The sequence below is a fragment of the Lonchura striata genome, chromosome 3 (assembly GCF_050655825.1).
Source record: "Lonchura striata isolate lonStrDom1 chromosome 3, ASM5065582v1, whole genome shotgun sequence".
Lineage (NCBI taxonomy): Eukaryota > Metazoa > Chordata > Aves > Passeriformes > Estrildidae > Lonchura > Lonchura striata.
The window spans coordinates 46,159,502-46,183,001 of record NC_140705.1 but is presented as its reverse complement, the minus strand read 5'-3'; the positions used below and the strand labels follow the sequence as shown (position 1 = coordinate 46,183,001).

Below are 23,500 nucleotides of genomic sequence, written 5' to 3'. Positions count from 1 at the left end.
AAGCAGAAATGCCATCTGTGTCACAAGACAGCTTTCTGCAAGCTTTGCATGTCCCACATTCTTTACTGCTTTAGTCCTGGACTTGGCAGTGCTGGATTAACAGTTGGACTTGATGGTCTTAATGGCCTTTTCCAACCTAAAGGATTCTGTGATTTTGCAGCTGAGCCGTGTTGTGGACCAGTCTTGCCATGCTGAGACAACAGCATCTCTACACTCCTCGTTTTTTTACTGTGAACAATATGCACAATATGAAACCGAGCTGAACGTGCAAGCCTGCTGGGAGGGTACATTACAGCATTTCCAAATGGCCGCTTTTTAATTTAATTTTTAGTTTGTGTTTCCACACCGCTTCGCACATTTCACACCATCTCCCTTATTTATGTATTTGGGGGAAATAAAGCGCTTCCTTACGGCAACATTTCAACCATAAAGGACAATGAACTGTAGTGTATGGAATACTTTTGTTCTCCCGTACAGGGGCTTTATTTAGTTCCTTGTCAGGCCGGCTGTATCTGGGCCTCAGGCGAGACCCCGCAGCCCCTCTCGGGTTCCCCTCAGACTCACCGAGTGTCAGAAAAGCTCACTACTGTCCCCCCTCGCCTCCCCCCCGCTCCCTAATGGCACGTTCCACCCGCGGCGGGCAGGCGGCGAGCGCCCGCAGCTGAGGCGACGGTTGGGACGTTCCACCGCAGGAACTCAGGGGGCGCGGCTTCCGGGCGCCGGGTTCGAAAGCGGCCCGCGCCGCCGGCTCGGCCATGACGCAGTCGGTGGTGGTGCAGGGTAAGGGGTCGCGGCGCCCAGCCCTCCCGCCGCGCCCTCCCCGTGCCTGAGCCCTGTCTCTCCCCTTTGCAGTGGGACAGTGCGGGAACCAGGTGGGATGCCGTTTCTGGGACCTGGCGCTGCGGGAACACGCCGCCGTCAACAAGGTAAGGGCGCCGCAGCCCCGCCGGCCCGGGGCCAGCCGCCCTCGCTGCCTCCCGCGTCTGTCGCTGCAGAGCCCCGTGTTTGTTTGCTTAAACCGAGGGCTGGGAGCACACCCGTCCCCAGCTCCTTGTGCCGTTTAACTAATCACGACAACAAAGCGTAAGGGTAACTGTCAAGAGACCCTGTTAAATCAGAGGGTGGGCAGTCAGCAGCCGTGTGTAGTTTAACGGGGATTAGCGCATCCTGCACGTGGGACAGCGCTGGACGTTGGACAGGCTGCGGAATGAGATGCTGGAGAGCGGTGCCGTGGACCTGAGGTCCTGGTCGATGGCAAGTGGAACATGAGCCAGCAGTGCCCTGGCAGCCAGGAGGGCCAGTGGTGTCCTGGGGGCATCAGGCTCAGCATCGCCAGCCGGGCAAGGTTGGGATTGTCCTGCTCTGCTCTGAGCTGGGGCAGCCTCACCTCGAGTGCTGGGGGCAGATTTGGGTGCCACAATATTAAAAAATACATGAAGCTGTTAGAGAATGTCCAAAAAAGGGACATGAGGATAGTGAAGGGCCTTGAGATGAAGCCATATGAGGAGCAGCTGAGGTTACTTGATCTCTTCAGCCTGGAGGAGACTGAGCATCTCATTGCAGTCTGCAGTGTTCTTCTCAGGGGAAGAGGAGGGACAGACACTGATCTCTCTTCTGTCATGACCAGTGACAGGACCCAAAGGAATGGTCTGAAGTTGTGTCAAGAAACATTTGAGTTACATCTTAGAAAAAGATTCTTTGTCCAGAGAAGAACTGGTTGGGCACTGGAGCAGACTCCCCAGCACCAAGCCTGTCAGAGCCCAAGAAGCATTTGGACAATATTCTCAGGGACACGGTGTGACTCTCGGGGTGTCTTTGGAAGGGCTGAGAGTTGGACTTTATGTTCCTCTGGGTCATTTCCAGCTTGGAATATTCTGTGATATCTATTTCTGGCCAGCTTTCTCCAGCATTTCCACCCTGAAAAGCTCAGTGTGTCTCCCTACAGCCAGGCATTAGCAGGTCTGAGGCAGTTAACATGGTGAGGGCTGTTCACTGCTGGTACTTTGCCATTGGCAGTTAAGCAAAAGAGGACACCCCAAAAGCCCACCATTGTTTTCCATGTTAGCTCATGCCATGACATGCTGTACAGTTTTACTGATCAAAATAGCAACATGAGGAGGGCATAGGATTGTGCTGAGTACCCTGAACAAAATCACACTTTTCCACTTTTCTTGCTGTGACTATAAAGCACTTTAGGTATTTAAACATGTTAGATCTCTTTAGTTTAATGTTGGGGTAAGCAATTGTCATGCTATCCCTTGGCAGGAAGTTCAAGAATCAGTGTGGTTGTGCTGTCCTTTTTGCAGAACTCCATGGGCATTGGTATCACAAGCATGGAACCCATGATGAACTGAGAGTTATCAATGATGACCTGAGTCAGCTGAAGAGCAGCTCTTCGATTTAATAGTTGCATTGGGATCTTCAGTAAACTACTACAGTCACTTAATTTCGTGCTGAAAAATTAATTTCCTAGTTACATTTTCCTCTCAGTTTTTAATAACAAGCTGATGTTTCAACTGGTTTTTTTAGAGATAACTACAACTAGCTGGATTCAACAGAGATATTCACTAGGTTTCAAGAAGTAAAGTTTGACAGATATCCTTCAGTGGTCCCTTCCAACTTAAATCATTCCATGAAAAAGCACTGAGAATTTTTGACATTATACATAATTTTGTGTTGTTTCCTTTTAGAAAGGAATTTATGATGAAGCCTTAAGCAGTTTCTTTAGGAACGTAGATACAAGGTAAGTTTTTATCAAGCAGTTAATGAGTTAACATTGTAGATCAGCCCTTGTAGTATTTTCTTTTAACCTAAGTTACAGTTTTCTTTAAGTCATATTCAGCTTGTACTAGAAAAAGATTTTGCTTTTTTGTATTCCCCTCAAAACCTTATCTTTGAATTTCCATTCTATCTATATATACTTCAGTAGTTAAATGTGTTTAAAGTGTATGAGTTTGTTTTCCTTTCCTTTTTTACCAAATGTTGACAGTCAGGATCTGATAGCTTTTGCCACTGCAAATAATCAGACTGTGTACCCTCTGAATACTAACTGAGCAGCATTTCTTGAAGAGTTGTAAGAGGAATTGTATATAAGATAGAAAAAACTGACAAGTTTTTAAGTCTTATGTATCTGACTATTTTGATACCCAGAGCAGTGTCTATAATTGTTTTTTATAAGTTAATCAAGTCATACCGTAAAACCATTCAGTCATCTCTTATCTTTTCTGTTACAAAAATCCTTGCAGTTTGCAAGAAGAAAATGTGTACTTAGGATAGCCTGTTGCATTTTTATTAATAAAAAACATTTGACCAACCTCTGTTTTCTTCTATTGTATGAAAAGGTTGCAGTAGAGCAATATGATTTTAACTAGAGCAGCACTGAAATTCAAATTGCTTTGTCTCAAATTTTACCTCTTTGAAAGAACATTGCAAATGTATTGAAGTTTGTTATTGTCATTCCATATGGGTACTTCCAAGAATACTTTTTTTTTTTAATTAAGAAAATTGAATAATAAAAAATGTCTGTTTCTGTATGTGCCAGATGAAACCAGCAAATCTGTAATTGACAGCTTGGCTGCAATAGAAACACCTGTTTTCTCTCTGAGCAAACTGGTCTAGTGGAAGGTGTCCCTGCCCATGGCACAGGCGTTGGAACTGGACAATCTTTAAGGTCCCTTCCAACCCAAGCTATCCCAAGGCCCTAGGAATCTTGGGATTTTTTTTTTTCCAGCAATTGAATCCGAGTGATGTGAGATTGAATTGAAACCAAGAAGGTTTGATCTGGCATGAAAGACCATAAAGCCAACAGTAAGAAACATAAATGTTGGTTTGGGGTTGGTTTTATTTCCTCTTTGTATTTTGTTAGTCCTTAAAGAGAAATTCTCTAGGAGGATTTACTGGTTCTGTAGTGTACTCCTGCAGGTGTTGTGTAGGCTAGAGGAATCACATCAGTATTGGAGGCTGTTGTGAGCTGCTCACCTAATGGGAAGTGTCTAAAGACCATCTGTTTGACAAGTTGTAAAATTCTTGAGTAATCCAGTGCAGCCCTGTAACTCTTTTCCCCTTGTTCCTGATGGAATTCAGTAGGCTCAGAATATCAGTGCTGTAGTGAATTTTAGCTGATGTTTTGTGAATATAATGGTGGTTAAATGTAGAATGGTCTTAAGACATACTTTAAATTTATGCTTGGCCAGCTCCCAGATGAGGTAAATAATGGAAGAGGAAATAAGATCAGTCTTCCAGTATCGCTGCCTTTTTTTCCCCCTTGTGCTGTATATAGTTTGGCCAGACCATAGTATCTCATCATTTGAGTGGGAAAATATGTAACATAATGTATAGTCTGCTATGGTTACTCAATACAACCAGTCCTGGGAAAGAAGGAAAATTTACCTGTGCCAGCCCAGCAGAATTTCTGAACTGGTAAATCATAATAAGCAGAATAAGTCAAGCACAGCACTGTGCTGGTGCAGTTACAGAGCTTACACACCTTGAGCACAGTGCTGTGCTACCACTGAAAAGCTCATGGGGAGCTTTTTTTTCCATTGTTTAATGTGGATACATGTATCACATGCTGATAAAAGATAATCCTTTCCAGTTTTGGCAGTGCTTGTAGAATTGCTACAAATCAGAGGCTGTATCTGAGAGTAAACTTTTGTGCTTATCTTTCATCTTGATGTAATGTTTAGGATAATTCTGATTGAGATCATGTCCTGTATTATGAGGTCCTAGCAGCATGTTCAGGGTGTTTCTGTTTGCATTGTCATAGTCCTCCAAACACAATATATAGGAGATAAAATTTTATTGTAGTATATATTTTATGCTGCAAATACAATCTTAGATTTTTCTGTTACTATTTTTTTTTTCAGAAGTGGTGATAATGGTCGTGATATTTACAAAGGAAAAATCTGCTCTTTAAAAGCACGAGTAAGGCAGTTTATAAAGGTCACTGTTTTTCCATTGAATACTTATGTCCAGCTGTGTGGGAATTCTCATGAAGTTTTTAAAATTGCATACAGGTTTAAGTACTGCTTTGAAAGTAAAATTTCTAGTATTAGCTTTTATTAATGCAGTAATACAGTTTGCTGCCAGTCTTGTTGAGTAACTCATATTGGAATTTTTATAAAATTATTGCAGATATTATTAACTAAGTATTGGGTTTCTTTGAGCCACTTTAAATGATTAAGGAGCAAGGAAACTTGAAACATAAAAACGTTTTAATTTTTTTATTCCTAAGTAGTGGGGCAAAGCATTATAAAATTTTAACAAAATTTCATCTGACTTGCATGCAGTCCTATCAAACAACTAGCAGATCAGCTAAGGAGAATCTAGTTGGTCTGGTAGTTAACAGCTTGGGAGGGAAAAGGTTTCTCTGGAAAAGAAAAGAAACAGAATTCCTTTCCTATTGTCAATAATTTCATATTTCTTTGTGTGATTATTTCAAGGGTGGTTTGCTTACTGACTGAGTTTAAATTCTTTCCATTCTCAAAGGCGCTGTTGATTGACATGGAGGAGGGTGTGGTAAATGAAATTCTACAGGGACCATTGAGGGATGTGTTTGATAGCAAGCAGCTTATCACAGATGTTTCTGGCTCAGGAAACAACTGGTGAGAACCTCTTTAGAACACATTTCTTAGCAGCTAATTAGATGGCATTTGAAAGGGGAAATGATAACCATAGCTTTCTGTGTCATTCTGCACCTGGAGAGCTGCAGCATTTTACCAGCAAACTTGGAGTCACTGTTGCCTGGAGGAGGGCTTTGAAAGGCTTTTACAGAAGAATAATTTTGCTGATACATCATTTTGTCCCTTTTTTCTCCTTATTTTTTTATTTTCTTTACAAAAGAACATGCTTTTTATTTTTGTTTCTTTGGCATTCAGCTGCTTTCATTGCTTAGTCAAAGCCATAATCTAGTTTGAGACTGTGCAGCAACTGTGGAAATGAGATATATGAAAAAATGCACTTTTGATTTCTAAGCAGAGTCTGACTTTGTGCATTTAAACTATATTACCAAAAGAAAAAATTAGAAAAAGATTGGTTAACATAATGAATTCCAAATTTTCAGAGACCTTAAGGTGCTCTAATAACATTCAGTGCACTACAGACTGGAAAGCAGATCACCAGCAAATGTACCAAAAGAGAGTGCAATAAGGAGAGTAAAACAGTCTTTACAGTCTACCAGCTTTACCATCTAGCAGACAAGTGTGTTGAAAATGAGCTGTTTGGGATTTTTTTTTCTTGCTAGTAGCAACTGACTTGCATAGTACTCAAAAGATTATGTGTACACTTATTGCATGGGGATATCTTTATTGTTAAGGACTATGTAGCTTTCATTTCATTACTACAATTGGATCATCCAGTGTGAGAGTTTATTTCCTTTTCAATACAGAATAAGTGCATACTCCAAAGTTGTGAGTTTAGATCTGTTTGCATCCTCCAAGTTAAAGCCATGTCCTGACTCCCATATGCTCATATGTAGTCACAACTTAGAAACTCTCACAGATGGGGTGTTGCACCCAGCTTTGGACTCTAAACTCTAAAATGTCACATAGAAGGATTTAAAATTAAAATTTTAAAGATTGATTTTTTGGGCAGAGGCTTTAAAGTACTTTTCATATCCTCAGGGCTGTAGGTCATAAGATATATGGCTGTCAGTACCGGGAAAACATAGTGGAAAAGCTGAGAAAAACTGCTGAACATTGTGACTGTCTGCAGTGTTTCTTTATAATTCATTCCATGGGAGGTGGTAAGTAATCTTTTTTTATGGGGAGTATGACTTCAGTAGCCACAGATTAAAAAAAGAAAATAAGTGGCTCTTGAAAAGAAAATCAGTATAATAATCTATATCATACAGAATGCAGATTTAGAAAATTAATATAGTACAATTAAGTGCACCTGCAATTATTTATCACTGGTTTTATTAGAGCACTGAGGAGCTCTGATATGCTACCCAGAACAAAAATCAGCTAAAATTCTAAAGATGATACAGTGAGTGGATCAAGACAGGTACCAAAGGCAAACACTGAGGTATTACTGATCAGAAGAAGGGTCGGTGACCTCTGAACACTGACAGCATTGTTATAATCATTTTAGTTGTGGGGAAAGTTATTTCCAGAAGGCTTTGAGGGAGATGTCTAATGTTGCTTAACTTTAGAAAAACTTTGTTTTTCTGTTTCCTCCCTCAATTCTCTTGAATCTGATCTAGTTAGATAATAAGCAAAAAGGGAGAATCCTTTGCAGTGACAATTTTGTCATTATTGCATTGCCATTAAGCCTTCCTACCCCAGAAATATGAGAGTAGCATGTATTATAACTGGTTATGATGTCGAAAAAGACACAGAAAAAAGCTCTAAATATGAAGCAAAGATTTTGTCAGGGGCCTTTTTGTGGCCATTTGCTTAATTTCAGAGACCCTGGAGGTATGATTTCTGTTATTGTGAAAACTGCTGTCTTGTTCATAGGTTAAATTGTCTGCCACTGAGAATGTAGCTGAATATTCAGAAAAAGATCACAGTTCAGTTCTCTGTTTTGAACTCAGGGCTGTGTGCTTAGTGTTAATGAGGAAAAAAGCCTGTGTGCTGGGGGAAAGGGGCAGTTCTGGTTTTACTGAAGAATGAGAAAATTTCATAAAGAAACCCCAAAAGGAAAATAGTATTGTTTGGGGAAGTTCAATGCTTTTAAGCAAATGTTGTGTTTCATAATTCAAATTAAAGAATTGAAAATAAGAAATAGAAATACTGAGTCAGAAAAATGTTTGTTACATAATAGGATTTTTTGGTTTGCAGAAATTTTTGAGAATCTATTCTTCACTCTGACTGGCACACTTTGGGAAATAATTTTATTACTTAACTATTTTCCTGTCTTGGACAAACCTTCCTACCTTAATTACATTTGAGTAGCCTCTACTGTCAGCCAAACTCTTCAGAAAATATTAGTTAACATATATAATTGAAAAGCTGTTTGTTTCCTACATGAATCGTAGAGCCTGAGTTAATGAACCTGTCTTCTCTCATTCTGTCGTCATTCATAATTAGGGACAGGATCTGGTCTTGGAACTTTTGTACTAAATTTGCTTGAGGAGGAGTTCCCAGAAGTATATAGATTTGTTACTTCAGTTTATCCCTCTGGTGAAGATGATGTTATTACTTCTCCATATAACAGTGTTCTGGCTATGAAGGAGCTTAATGAACATGCAGACTGTGTGCTACCAATAGAGAATGAAGTAAGAAATAATATTCTATTTCTGTAATTTTTTTTAATTAGAATGTGGAAATGGCTCTTCCTTTTCAGTACTGATTTGCATACCAAGTCTCTGGAAGCATAATTTCACTTTTTAAAGTAATAATTGAACTTCTGAGTCACTTGCAAGCTTTTGAAATGAATGTGGGTATCACTAAAAGGTTGCTTTGCTCCTTGAAACTAAGGTAGAGTGAATTTTTTCATGTATATTTCAAGATAAACAGTGAAAACCTATTTTCTGAGAGTGTCTTCTCTTCTTCTAGCAATCAATTTGTACATAGTATTAGTAGGGTCCTGCAAGGACCTCTGACCTCCAGATTCCAACAAGCTTAACTGTGCTGATTAGTGATGTGTAAACCACTGACCTTGCAAAGTGCTAGACTCATTTTAATCTATCTTTGGTGGCTGTCTTGCTGTTTGCTTGTGAAAAAAGCAAGAGAAAGTGAAATTTAGTCAGAGACTATATTTTTTGCTTCACAGGTGTTATCTTCTAAAACTGCTTTTTAAATTTTCATAAACATTTTGAATAGTTGATTAAAATTCAAACTTCTGAATCAAGCTGTGTATATATTTGTGATGTGTAAGGCACAGACTTAGAAACACTTCAGTCAGCTGGAATTGCTCAAAAGTTGGACTTAGATGTATCAAGGTATAATCTTTAATCTAACAGTACAATGTCTGAGCTTTCAAGATTATTAGAAATGAAAAAGTGTGGTACTGAATTTCAAAGTTCTGTACTCAAGACTACTTCTGTGCTTTTTTTTCCTCTCTCAAAGTCTCTGTTTGAGATAGTTAATAAAATTCATCAGATGATCAATTCTGGGAAGTTAGGAGCAACTGTGAAGCAAAACAGCTTGGTAACATCAAGTGCAGGCAGTGCAAAAGCACTACAAGAGAAGCCATTTGATGCAATGAACAATATCGTAGCCAACTTGCTGCTGAACCTGACAAGGTAAAGTTACAGGTTATTCCTCTGTAACAAAGTAGGATTTCTGAAGGTGGTGTGTGCTGTAAACATGTAGGCCTGCATCAACTTGAGTAATATTAATTGGCTTTCATTCTATGTGAGTCTTCTCTTTTTAAGAACTGGTTACTAAATCCTAAAGTATTTGGAAGTATTCAGATTGCTGTGGTGTTGCTTTAGCCATGATAGTCTTGAAACTGAGGTAAGATAGGCAGAAGTGTACTGTCTTTCACTAGTGCCTAATGGAGCCCATGGAGGTTTGCCTTTCTAGGCCAGTTGCATTATTTTGTAAATATTGTGAGATCATTTCTGCTCATAAACTATATTTGCTGCAAAAAATATACTTCTGGAGTATTGGCCTGTTTTTCTTTTAAACAGCTTGTCATGAATGCTAAGTAACGTGTTTTATTATAGCCTGTTTAGTAAAAGTGGTATTAAGTGGTATTAAACATTATTGATGATAATAAATCAGTGCTAAAGACTACAACTGGGAAACAAGGAATCATTCTTGGTAACTTACTGTTCTTTAATGGGAAATATAAGTAAATAAGACATAGCACTGTTACTGCCAGATGTGAAAGTTTTGTAATTATACTTGAACACTTGCTTGAATGTGGTGTTGTTTTACAGTTCTATTGTACACAACAACTGAAAATAGATTTCATGGATGTTTACCCTATAGAAGTGATTTACTTAGTTTGTAGCAGTTTCATAACATTTTGTTAATTTTTCAGCTCTGCTAGATTTGAGGGTTCCCTAAATATGGATCTTAATGAAATCAGCATGAATTTGGTTCCATTTCCTCGACTTCATTATTTGGTTTCAAGCTTGACTCCTCTGTATACACTGGCAGATGTTAATGTTCCCTCTAGAAGGTAAGAAAAAATATTATTGGAGTTTCACATTTAAAGCTTAATTTCTGATTTTTCCATAGTTTACATTAATAAATTCCATTCTATAGCAAAACTAAGGATGAAAGTTCTAAAACTTGTATATCTGCCACATTTTCAAATTCATCCTGCTGATTTATGGGACGTGTTGTCCCTTTTCTCTGTAATGGTTGAGCCAGTAAACTTGACATCCTTTTAATCTCTGCTGGAAGTGTTTCTGTTGGGAAAATGTATTACTTAGAACCCACACCACAAGTTCTTTTGAGTAACAGCTTGCACTTGACTGACAAAGTACTCTAAAGACAAACAAGGGATTAACTAGGCTCTTTGAGGAAATAATGGTATCTTACTTCAGTCTGGAGATGCAGTGAGCCTATTTAACATCTTACTGTAAGGATAAGCTGACATGTCAAATTTTGTGAGATAGTTATCCCGCTGACATAGCAAAAAAATTACCAGTTAAAATAGATTTTACTGGGTTTGGTGGATTATATTGAGTCAGCAAGAGTGAGATAGAGACAAATAGTGGTAGAGATGGCTGAGAGTAAGTGATGGAAGTATGCAAAGTGGAGGAGAGGGCAGGACCACACTTATTTTCCAATAGCAAGTTGTGACAGTCATATCTGTTGAGAACATACCTTGAGGATACAGTACAGGGCTTGGGGGGAGGTAGCAGACTGTGAGGAGATGGTCAGTCAAAGATGTTTCAGAATGAAGTAGGAAGAGTAACATTTTTGTCTCCTTTATTTTGTTGTAATAGGCAGATTGTGGCAGAGGTGATATAACAAAATACAAATAGAGATTCTAAATGTACAGTATTTGGAACAAATGGAAAGAATATCTTAGATGTTGTGGGTCCACAGAATACCATCTTTGATATCCCACAGTACACTGAAATTTGGTTAAGGAAGTGAAGAGAGGAAGACTATGATCTGCAGTGTCATCTTTTAAAGCAGACATGTGTGATAAAATTAGAAGACTAGACAAGTATGTATAGCCTGTCTTTTCCCAAATCATTAATCAAAATTAATACAGTTCTCTGACTCATTGATCCTTTAAAATAATGAAGTGTAACAGGGAAATAATCCGGTCTGTAAGGGTCAGCACTTTGACGTTCCTTGTCAGATCCTTCCCAGCGAGATTGTCTATTCAAACTGCCACATAACCAGAACCCCAAGTAGTTAAATTCTTTTGCATCATTTTAAGACTTTGTAATCACCTGTATCAAATTGCCTTTATAAAGGCAACTTCTCTGATTCAACAGTGGCTTGTAACTTGTGGGTGAGAAAAAAATGGATCCAGTGTGTTTTTAAAAACTTCTAATGCCAACATATCTACCTATCATTTATGGTCCTGGATTAAATGTACCTTCATCCAGAATTTAATGAACTTTTAAACCCTGAAGGTGGGTAGTCTAAAGAACTTTTGTATCCTATAAGTAAGAATAGATAACTGTTTTCTTTTCACTCAGGTTGGATCAGATGTTCTCAGATGCATTTAGCAGAGATCATCAACTAATTCAAGCAGATCCAAAGCACAGCCTCTACCTGGCCTGTGCGCTTCTTGTTCGAGGAAATGTGCAGGTTTCAGACCTTCGCAGAAATATTGAAAGGTTTGTAATGCCACACAGTATGGTGTGGTACACAAAGTAGTCATGGGATTTGTACAGAAACTGACATGTTGTCCAGAGCTTTCCAGCTTCTCATTTGAATAGTTTCAATACCAAATCAGTTTACTCCAGCCTCCTTTTCTTAATTTTAGAAGGGAAGAAAGCATAATTAATTGGTGTAATGAGTGAAATTTGGATCTCCAAATTGCAAAAAAAGCAAAGCCTAGCTTTCCAGTGGTCTTCCAACAGCAAAGGATGTTGGAGTAATGAGTTCTGTAGTCGAAGTTCGGTTTTGCTGAACAGAAGACCCTTCTCTTTCCATGGTTATTTTCATATAGGTAGGAAATCATCTTTATTTTAACAACTCTGTGTTGTTAGCACCTATTTTCTACCTTGAACAGTATTGAGCTACATAGATGTAACAGGAGAGGCAGGCAAAATGGAATGTATAGGCAGAAAGGGGTGCATGGGGAAAATTTCTGGGGATCTAAAGTATTTTACTTATTGCAAAACTACAGGTAGACTGATTGCCCTCACACAGTATTGATCTACCCCTTTACTAAATCTCAGAGTGCTTCCAGTCCCTTTTATAGAAACAGGTACTTGTAACTTCACTTTTCAAATCCTGATGCATTAAATTAACAAAACACAATTGATGTTTGCAATTTAAATTTAACATAGAAACACAGTGATTTAGTCTGAAATCTAAAATATCTTATTCACAGTGACAGTTATAACTGTTCTCCTTAATCCTGAGTGCTTAAATGTTGACATTTGCAGACTCTTATTTGAAACTGTTAGTAGTTAGCCTTTGTGTTCTTTATATTCCTTAGTTAACTAAATTTTTGTATCACAGGTTGAAGCCTTCTCTGCACTTTGTCTCCTGGAACCAAGAGGGCTGGAAAACTGGTTTGTGTTCAGTACCTCCTGTGGGCCATTCCCATTCCCTTCTGGCTTTAGCAAACAACACCTGTGTAAAACCAACTTTCATTGAACTCAAAGACAGATTTATGAAGCTCTACAAGAAAAAGGTGCAACTCTTAGCATTATAACATCCATAGTCACTAATCATTAGCATCTTACATTATTGAAACCCAGATCTTAGTGTCATGAAGGGACTGTTTAACAGCCCAAGGGTTTTATTTGTGTGACCTGGTGACTCAAAGCCCCATCCAACCTGGCCAAGAACATTTGCAGGGATGGAGCATCCACAGGTTCACTGGGCAACCTGTTCCAGTGCACAGTAAAGAATGTCTTCCTAATACCTAATCTAAACCTTGGAGTCCACCAAGCTTTCTCTCACTTCACTTCCTCAGCAGGACAGGAGAAAAGTACCATGAAAAACTTTTGGGTCAAGATAAAGACAGGGAGAACAACCACCAGTTATTGTCACGGGCTAAACAGACTTGGCATTTGGAAAATTCATTTAATTTATTGCCAATAATAGTAGAGTAGGATGGCAAGAAATAAAAACAAAGCTGAAAACACCTTCACCCCCACTTCACTGTGTTCTTCCTAGCCTCAGAATTCCACTTTTGTTCCTTCTTCACTGATCGTAGTGTCTGCAGGGCTGTTTCTCTCACATTTCCTTGCATCTTCTCTGTCACAGCTGTGTTGTGCAGCATTTTTACCTCTCTATAAATACACTGTCATAGAAGCATTACCAGCATCACTAATGGGCTCAGCTGTGGCCAGTAGCAGGTCCATACTGGAGCTGGCTGGGATTGTTCTGTTCAGCATGAGGACAGCCATCCCTGCAGCCCTGCATTCTCCCTGCTGCTAAAACCCTGCCAAAATCCACAGCTGGTCTGGTGCACCCAAGAACACAATATGAAAAGGTGGGGTTTTAAGAAGTCAGTAATATCAACTGTGATTCACTTGGGGATTGTTACCAAGTGTTTCAACAAGGAATGTCATGATATAAGTCTCTAAGTGCCGTTTCCACAATGCTTGCACTCCCCACTTCAATACAAGCCAACTGGTATATACTGAGCCAAAGTAATCAAATACCAAGAAAAGGATAACACTGAATTTTTTTTTTTTATTCTCTTAGGCTCACCTTCACCATTATCTGCAAATAGATGGGATGGAGCAAAGCTGTTTTTTAGAAGCTGTATCCTCTTTGTCTGACCTAATAGAAGAGTACAATGAATTGGATGCTACAAGAGGTGGACCTAGAATAGATCCTTCAAGACTGAAGATAGCTGTTTAAAGAAGAGCTAATTTTAAAAACAACAACAAAAAGCACTTTCCCTAAACATTCAGCCACTTCAGTTAACCAGAATGATTTGCAGCATGTCTGGTTATTGTAATTCCAAAGTGGGACCAACACAACAGCTTCCTTACCTCAACAGTTGTCATTAAGTGGTGAACTATGCCTGTAAGAAAGATTTGAAGACACCTAATTGTGGCTGCTATCACTAAGGACAGTAATCCTAACTGTGGAGTAAATTGCCACACCATATGCTGTGAAGAAAAGGAGGAGAGGTTGTCTGTAGCAGCCAAAAATGTAATTAATTTCTCAGACTCTCAGCTTACAGTAAACTTAAGGTTGGTCTTGCTTCAAAGAAGGATCACTGCTGCTAGATTTAGTTTTTAACAAGCGACTACGAAGAGAAGAAAATCCCATGTAGTCTTTTCAAAGATGAAAGCAAGTCTCTAATGAAACTGCTTTCTTACACTTTGCAGTAGACATTTCAGAATGCACTAAGCTATGTTCCTCATTTTTATATTTCTGTTCCTATTTTGTATTTAACTATTTTAGAGGATTCTCAGTTAATACCAAAATTAGCAATAACAGAAAATTTTTAAAAAATTGTTTCAAGTGTTGTGCTTGGAATATTAATGAATATTTTAATGATCATGAATGCTGAGTTGCACTCAATAATGAAATAATACAGAATACCTCTGAGCAAAACCTGCACATGAAGTTATAATGACCATTTGGAAAAAAATGCGTACAGCCTCAAAAGAATGCAAGTAAAATAGATGTTTTAATATTTATAATTATCAGGGTAAGCAGCTTTTTATATTACAGTAAGAACTTTTACAAATAGAACGTACAGCTATTTCCAGTTGCTTCCCAGTGAACTGTTACAGATCAGAATGGATTGATACAATGATTTCTTGAAATTTCTTCTAGCACAGCTGGAGTAGATATGTAAGTAAGCGTAATTTTGAATGTATAATCCCAGAAGTATTCAATAAGGTATTGCAGTAACATTTGTTGAGAGCATTTTTTAAGAAAATGTTCTAAAAATAGCAGTTTTCTTACATCTTCCATCTATTATCTGCAGTTGCCCATTTATTTGTTCCTTTGCACATCTGGTGTTTATATCCATAACACTAGAGAAAGACCATCTGTTGCAAAAAGCAGTCTGACTTTAAAGTTGACAACTTCTGTTTCAAAACAGCATTGATGTGTTTTACTATTTCAGATATATAGCATAAAAGGTTAATTTAAGAATGAAGAATGATAGTTGAAATATTACAGAGCAATTTTTTTTCTATTAGGTTGGAGCATCTATTTGTATTTGTGGGCAAAAACTTGTTACAATGGGGCATGAAGCTCTCTTGCAAGAGTTCTTGTTTGAGCACTGCTGGTGTTAGATGCATCCTTCTCCAGAATGTATCTCTCCATGTAAAAACAGTTACATTTTAAAAGATGCTCTCTGGCGCTTTGCAGGTACTATTTAATAAATGGGTGACTATTCATGTGTGTAGTTTAATTATAAGACTGCTGTGCTAGCAGGTTATGCTGACTCTTCAGGCTGTGACTGTGCTGTTGCATGCCGTATGTTATAGTCCATGGTGTAATTTATCATAGGAGTTTGAGTTGGGAAAATGTATCTCCTGGAGCACTGCAAATCCTCTGACACACACACGATGTTATCCACATCATCTTCCACCTGAAGAAGCCTTCATTGGGACACTCAAACTGTACAGTAATCATTTTGGACTTATTAGGAATGCAGCACCTCTTGTCCAAGCACACTCCACAGAAAGTTAGTTTGTATCTTTGAGTAGTTGAGCATCCCGAAAAAGCTAGCTTCTCTGCTGTTGGAAGCTGGAAAGTTGGTTGACATATTTTTCCCTTTGGAATCTTTTAAAATTAAAACAAAGAAAACCCTGAACATTAATAGCAGATCGTGTAAGAAAAACATTACTTAGAAATATCTTGAAAGTTACTCAGTCTGAAAGCTGCCTGATTTTTTTTCCTTTGTCAGTCAACAAACGAGATATTTTCAGAATGACTGTACATCAGGACAGCATTAGCAGCACTTATATTTCAGGACATTACATTCTTTTGTTTGAAATTGCACATCTGTAGTTTGCTATTTAAACATGAACATTAATGGTAGAAAACAGAGAAGTTGTTTTAAAACCCATAAAAAAGTAAGAAGTAAATGTTTCATTAGTACTTGCTAATGCATCCATTTTTCCATTAGTTCCAATATTTTAATTTTCTATTAGGAACTAATTTTATACTAGAAAATACCTTTATTTTCTTCAGCATATTGGTCAGACAAGGCTGGATGAAGCATAATCTCTTTTCTTTTTTCATTTCACATTTTCTGTTGTCATTGGTCACTCTGCTGGATATGCCTATGCCACAGGTCCTGGAACAGGGGGTCCAGGGTGTTGCCTGTATGAGGCACTTTTTCTTCAAAACTAGTGGTAAGCTTCTGTAAGCTAAGACAGCAATATTTTATTTATGCAGCCCCAAAAGGATGAATTGAAAATACAAGGATAAGAATGTGATTTCTGTTCATGAAGGTACTTCTGTAGGTAAACCTAAAAATGAGACATAAATAACATTTATACAAAATTCAGCTGAGCTGCATTTAAACTTTGGTGATACTGGATACTCAGATCTTACCAGGGACTATGAAATTGCATGTATTATATGACCTTCCAGTCTCATGTGATGGAAATGTATGAAAAGGGCTAATTGTGAAATTTTTATAAAATATCCAGATTTTTCTTTTATTTTAGACCAAGCATAGTTTATAAAGGCTGCTGAGAACATTAATATTTGTGTCTTTGTAGATATTGATAAGACTTTAGGTTTTGTATTGAGGAATAAAAGTATCAAATCGCTTTTCGATACCACTAAAATGCCTAAGGACTGGATTAGGTGGAGTATATTTAAAAAATGAAACTAAATTGCTGTGAAAAAGTTGTACAAAAAAACTATATGGAATCTGTGCATTTATGTAAGACCACGTGCAGAATTACCTGGAATTACCAGAACTGCTGTCTACTTAGAAAGTAGACAGCAATTTAAAGATCTCATTGAAGCAAGCAGTTTAAAAGCCTGTCACAGATCTGCAACAAATAAAAGGAAGTTAAATGGTTGTTTATACTTGGTACATTTTTTAAAGTATGACCTAGTTACATCTCTGTGTATCTGAATTAGGTAAATCAAATAGAAATGGAAAGCCAGAAAACAAAGCAAGAGGAGTAAAATGAAACTTAGCACTTAGTATCCACTCTAACAGAAAAGGGACTTTTAAAAATACATGTATTAGCCCATTGAGCCATCCATGAAATTCATGGACAAGTTGACAAGATACTTCTGTTAGACTGGGAAATGGGAGGGGGAAGACTTTTCTTGCAAAAATAATTTCCAGGTGTTTTTCTTCAGAAGATTCCCAAAGAACAGTATCCTACAGCATGTACAGCCACCACAGGGACGAAGATGCAGGGACAAAGATGACCTGAACCAAGTCAAATAGAAGGTATGCTTTGCCAGCTGGGTGTTTGCTCTCAAGGCTATGCTGTGCAACTGATCAAAATTACAGAATAAATGGAACAGACTGTGTTACAGTCAATGAAGGAGTTACTGAAGGTTGGGCTTTAGTTTTTGGAAGGGCTACAAAATAAATGGCTTAATGCTGTTCTCCAGATATCTGAAATATGGTTTAGGTTGAGATATATTTCAGAGGCTCACATGGTTTGGTTGCCTTTGTTTTCAATACATTATTGTCTCTCTTCAATCAGATTAGCACTCTTCTTTAGAAATTAAATCTCTCTTCACTTGAGGTCAGTTGCTTTACCAAGCACATGTTTATACAACAGCATTAAGTGTATTTCTGTTAAAAGGCTTTGATACTAGATACAGGTATTGTATCTTAATTTGAGGTAAGGATGAACTTTTTTTATTTTGGCTTACTTGTGTGACCACTGCTTACATGTGAGAAGTTGTCCAAACTGCACTTCAGGTTTTGTAAGCAGATTGATTAATGTGCATCTACTCAGCTGTCTTTGATAAAGTTTTTCTGATAAGCATTGCAATCCTTTTATTTTATTGATCCATGATGGTGATTCAATCTGCCACCAAATAAATGGCTCTGCTTTCTGGTATCTGCATTAGCTGTAGCAAAGATAACTTTCACCATGGAAAGTTGCACGTGCACAGGGAAGGAGGAAGCACAAGCGTAGCAGCTGTGGCCAGGGGAGGGCTGGCGTAGCTGATTCTGGCAATGGTGCTTTAGAGTGAAAAAGAGAACTAGTGTTAGCAGCAGAGTAAGAATGGAGTTAAAGGGAATATCCACTGACCTGGCAGAGTTGTATGGACAAGCTGATCAATGCTTTTGATCAGACTGAATAAAGAACTGGGGGGAGTATTCTTGCAGTGGCCAAAATTTGTGAATGTGGGAAAGCCACTAGGGCAATTTTTATAATTTTCTGCTTTCTATTAAAAGAAGAGACTTATGTATGTGAAAGCCAAGACTGCCTAACACCACAAAGCAGGAAAAAGTGGGGCAGTTCCCAGGCTGCAAAATGGCTGTCCAGCACCATCCCTAATTGGGCTTATCTGATGAGCAGCAAACCTCTGCAGAAAGATGCTTTGGCCAATTCCCTGGTGACAGAAGCCAAAAGCATTTTTGCTTTTCACATTTATTAGCTTTAGAGAATGAGTCTGTGACCTGAGAGTAAGAGGGGTAAGTGGGACACAACAGTCACCCTGGCAAAGGTCTTTGAGCAAGAATTGGGCAAGTGCCAGTGTGCTGCCTGTCTGGCTGCAGGAGCCAGGGGTACTAAATGCAGAAAGGCTCAGATGCAGAGAAGTTTACCAGTGTAGTCAGGCTCACCTGACATCAGTCTGTAGTTGGTTGACTGAAGTTGCTTGTGCTGTCCTAGGCCACAGATGGATTGTCCTGCCTTCTTTCTGCCTGGGACCCTGGCACAGGGGCTTCCTGCTAATCTTGATGTGAATACAGGGGTACATCCAATTGTACCACTGAAACACAGGCACTTGTAAAGCTGGTTGGGCTGAAAGGTCTGCCCGTTGGCATAATAAACTCCATTGAGCTCACATCCTACAGCTACCAGATCTGAAAATGGTGAACAACAGTTACTAACACAGGAGGAGCACATGGCTCTTGCTAAACAGTGCTAAAATGTGCTCAGTCCTTATGACATCCACAGCTTTGCAAATCAGGCATCAATACGTCTGTCAATAACAGGCTTGTGCACAACTAACTGATTTCACTAATGCAGGTAAGTTTAAATACAGTCCCCACCCTACTCTCAGATTCTCTGACTGAGCAGTTGGAGGACTAAATTAGGATAAATTCTTTAGCACAGAGCTGTGCAGCACATGCAAGCAGAGCTTTCCTCCAAAAGCATTTGCCTGGTGGTCCCCACCCTCTTGTATTTCAAGAAGGGAACGTGAAAGAACAACTTACATGCACACACGCCTGTTTCATACCTAGGCTCATCTTCCGAGTAGTCGCAGTAGAGCCCTTTGTGGGGATCACAGACATCTGCTTCATTGCAGGGCTCTCCTGCCTGCTTGGCACAGACCTTGCAGCAGCCACAGCCATCCTTCACCAGGCTGACCCCAGGGGTGCAGGCTGGCACGGGTGGGCATCGGCACGGCCAGCGGCAAACCTCCTTGCGCTGGACTTCACTAGTTTCCGCAGGTTTATCTCCAGGCTGCTCTGGTGGGCTGTGGGAAAACTTACACATGGTGGGATATTTTGAGCACTGAATGCATTATGGGTAGCTGGTATAGCATAAAAATAAGTCAAGATGGAAAAAAACTGACAAGTTGCATGAAAATATGCAACATTTCTCATTTCACAAGATCAAAAAGTGAGAGAGGCTATGAGAACTAGGTAGAAGGCAGAGGATCATTTTCATCACTGTCATCCACTGAGGTGTTCCACCAGTGAGCCTGGCCTACTGCTTGTACAAAACACAATTCACTGGTCTTTCTTTTGCCTTCTATAGAACAAAACTGAACAGAAGTTTAAAAAAAAGTATTTTAAAGTAGATGGTGGTTTTATTGTAAGTATTTCTTCCTAGAAACCTTATATCAAATTGATTAATGATTCTCTATTAAACTAATTAGCTTTTGATTCCTCACGTTGTTTTATAACCAGCCACAGTCTGTGTCCAGTTCTGATGACAAGACCTTTTAAAATAGGGAACCTCTTTTGAATGTTACTTTTGCTTCAAAATTTGAGTAAATGCTTGGAAAGGAGCATTATAATATTTACAAATGCTCTTGTGCTAGATGCAAAAAATTAATCCTAGTAAGGGAGGCTAGTAGCTGTACTGAGTTTAATAGGTCACTTTTTAAGAGTGCATTTATTTGCATGACTAAGCCTTCATTGAATCTAGGGCTTTTGGAGCAAAGACACATCTCATTAAAAAGATTGTATCAGCAGCAGGAAGTCAAGATCTAGCCAGAATTTACTGGTTTACACATTCTGTCTCAGAATTCATGTATTTTTCTTTTTTTTTTCTTTTTTTTTTACTTCTTTTCTTTTCTTTTTTTTCAAGAGAAGGGATGATGAACTAATTCTTGATGGGCTTATTTTTCTGAGGCGTGGGGGCAGATTAAGTCAGCACAGTGTGAAAGGATCTGAGATAGCTATAGTCTATCTGCATTTTTTAAGAACTACAACTAAAACTTAGCAGCAGAAATGCAGATCATGGTATAGTTATTCTCCATGGATGACTGGTTCTGTAGCCAAGTGGGGGCATGCGCAGCACTTGGCCACTATACAACACGTGGCCTGGAAGCCACTCTCATCACACAGCTCTGACTGCCCAAAGAGCAAGAGGGAAAGAAGACCCAGCCCCTCATCAGGTGCTAGTATCACCCTCAAGCTTGCAGAAAAAAAAAAAACCAAAACACATATCCTGTCTTTTTTTTTCTGGGCATGTGAAGTCCAGCCTATCAGTTTCTATCTGTTCCTCCAAACTGTAAGGATCTACTGGTGTAGAAATCACCTCCAGAAGAGATGCTGAGGGAAAGGGGTCATTTAGCTGGGTTCGTTGCTGCTTATTTTTCAAACTGGAAGTATCTACAGAATTTAGCATTTCATCTGTCATAGCCCAGGAAAGCTCTTGCAGAATAATTGAGCTGGCTTAATTGAATGCAGTAGTAAATGACCTTTTAAAAGCCTTTCTTCTACTACTAATTTCCATATTTCATGGTCATTTACAACTATACTTGTGATATCTTAATCTGCAGCTACTAATGAAGCTCCAAAGTAGTAGCTTTCAAGTTCCTTTGGCTGAATGATTTTTAAGCTAGATACTAATTTACATAAGCAATTCATATAGTAAGTGGATGTTAAACAATGTGATGGGGTATTCCATGAAGAAGATCATTTCATAAATATGTCATTTGTTAAAGGACTTCTTCTAATCCTTTTTACCAAATTCAACAATTATACAGAAATAATTAACTCAAATATACCTTTTAAGGCAGCTAAGCCTTTTCTATAAACCATAATGTTAATTTGATGAATGTGTGCATTGGAATATAAGGGTTCTTAGAGGATTTTGTTCTGGAAACAAGACAAGCAGGTGTTCCTATACATTTAGCAGTGTTTAAGACAATGCAGTTGCTTTAGGAAACAGATCCTTGCTGCTTCTTTCTTTAGAAGCAGAATATTAGTATTATCAGCAGCAGCAGCATCATTATGAATTTTGCCATATGCCAGCAATATAAGGTTATGTGGCTTGAATCAGATATCATGTTTCAAAATGGGTATGTGTAGCAAGAAGTAATCTTATGTGCTTCAACCAATGTGTTTAATTTGTATTACAAATTGAAATATACTTTAAGCTACAAACTTCTGCATAGGGAGTTTTCTCTCTCTTTTTAAGGGAAAGATGTCAGCTGAAAGGTGGGAGAGTAAAAAGTTCTTGTAAAGTAAGAAAAACACCATCACGAGAATATCTGACACTTTTAACTGTTGAATTACTGAGAACATCGGCTTACATGAAAAATCTTTATATATCTGTTAAGTCACAATGAAAATCTAAAGTTTGCTTGTATAGTTTACAGGTCAAATATTTTTCTAATTTGTGCTTCCTCAAGTTTCTATACCAAAGCTATTCATATCACACAAGCCCCTTGCATACTTTTTCTGATCCTATGGGCAGATCAGAAAACGAGACCATTTTGTAAGAATCCTGCATGTGCTCTTTGTTTTCCTATGCTTTAAAGACTGAACAAGGTCAGTATGGCATAAATAAGCAAATAGCAAAATAAGTAATGTATTATCACTAATGTTTGGTTATCTTAGTCTGGCTTGAAATAAGCAGAAAGGGGAGGGAGACAGCCATTTGAAAATTCTGTTGACATTCATCTTAATTGTAAAGGAAAAATACACTGTATACACATAAAGTGTATTTTCAAAATTAGGTAAATAAGTAATGAAACTGGCCTTTGACACAAATACCTTTAGAAAAAGCTATCACTTAAAATTGTCTCATAAGAGACAAAGTATAACACAGCCCAGGTGCCTTTGTCATTTGTAAAACTAGCCTGAAGCTAGACTTCTGCATGTGTATTTGTATATTTGCAAATACATATATACATGTATATATGGAATATAAGTATGGATGTTGACTTTCTTACTGCATCAGATAATAATTTTTGCTTATATTAAAAAAAATTAAAGAAATAAAGAAGCAAGGTCAGTGACAATTTAAGCTTCCCTAAAACTTTTTTCTTCCCACCAAGTCATATTAATGTACAGAGAAAAAAAAAATACCAAAATATGATTGATGCAGTAAATAAACTGCAAATTAAATTTACTCAGGAGTAGGGAATGGCTCCTTATTATTTATGAGGAATTTACTTCTCTGAAATTTAATTCATCATAAAGCAAATAAAAACTTTTAACCAGGACAAGGTGAAGAAGGGGAAAATCTTTTTTTTAATGAACTTACCTGTTGAGTATAAGGGATGATGAAGATGGTGGGAACAAGGAGCCACCGCATGTTCCTGCACATTCAGAAGTGAAACTGGGAGATAGGGAACAGGCTGAGCTGTGTCAGAGGAAGCACTGAACACAAAGCTCTCCTCTGTCTCCCTTGCCAACCCAGCTTTCCCCAGCACATGCACGAACACATACACGCATTCACACTTGAAATTCTCCTCTTCATACTGAACCAGCTTCACACTGAAATGTCCAACTAGCCTTCTTTTCTCTGCCCACTGCTAGAATACAGATTTTCACACCCTGTTTGATCCCATCCAGCTGATTCAGCCAGATTTAATTGAGGTCAGGTAGGGTGACATCTGATTCTTAAAGTCTTGCTGCTGGAAAAGCAGTATTATTTTTAACTTGCCTTTAAACCTATATTGCAGTAAATTCTGAAATCTGAAGGGCAGAGCCCCAAATACATGTATTTTTTGAGATGGAGAAAGCAGAGTTCTTCAAAATTTTAATGTATTTTGCCTAGCAAATCACTGCAGAAAAATTCACAGTCAGTACATGCTCTCTAAGGAGGGAAAGAGATGCTATAAAGTGTTAAAATACTGCT

General features: G+C 38.4%; 2 protein-coding genes across 18 annotated transcripts; one reads left to right on the top strand and one right to left on the bottom strand.

Moving 5' to 3' along the window:
* The first annotated feature begins 721 nt into the window (after positions 1–721).
* Positions 722–14,920, top strand: TUBE1 (tubulin epsilon 1). Of its 15 annotated transcripts, none has more exons than XM_085575041.1 (13): positions 722–780; positions 853–926; positions 2,691–2,743; positions 3,731–3,807; positions 4,866–4,923; positions 5,488–5,603; positions 6,621–6,742; positions 8,031–8,218; positions 9,012–9,187; positions 9,934–10,074; positions 11,561–11,701; positions 12,555–12,729; positions 13,752–14,920. In XM_085575041.1, the coding sequence occupies exons 6-13, from the start codon at positions 5,503–5,505 to the stop codon at positions 13,908–13,910; spliced, it is 1,203 nt and encodes a 400-aa protein (XP_085431167.1). In that variant the 5' UTR covers positions 722–780; positions 853–926; positions 2,691–2,743; positions 3,731–3,807; positions 4,866–4,923; positions 5,488–5,502; the 3' UTR covers positions 13,911–14,920. The 15 variants fall into 15 exon arrangements, with proteins under 15 accessions (XP_085431167.1, XP_085431162.1, XP_021411177.2 ...); XM_085575036.1 differs by lacking the exon at positions 3,731–3,807 and adding an exon at positions 2,530–2,581; XM_021555502.4 differs by lacking the exon at positions 3,731–3,807.
* Positions 14,673–23,233, bottom strand: CCN6 (cellular communication network factor 6). Of its 3 annotated transcripts, XM_021555522.4 has the most exons (5): positions 22,904–23,222; positions 19,393–19,666; positions 18,796–19,038; positions 16,197–16,390; positions 14,673–15,800 (listed from the first exon to the last, which is right to left on the bottom strand). In XM_021555522.4, exons 1-5 carry the CDS (start codon positions 22,964–22,966, stop codon positions 15,519–15,521), a joined length of 1,056 nt encoding a protein of 351 aa, XP_021411197.2. In that variant the 5' UTR covers positions 22,967–23,222; the 3' UTR covers positions 14,673–15,518. The 3 variants fall into 3 exon arrangements, with proteins under 3 accessions (XP_021411197.2, XP_085431170.1, XP_085431171.1); XM_085575044.1 differs by lacking the exon at positions 14,673–15,800 and having other exon boundaries at positions 16,365–16,492; positions 22,904–23,233; XM_085575045.1 differs by lacking the exons at positions 14,673–15,800; positions 16,197–16,390 and adding an exon at positions 16,947–17,026 and having other exon boundaries at positions 22,904–23,231.
* Positions 23,234–23,500: the final 267 nt, after the last annotated feature.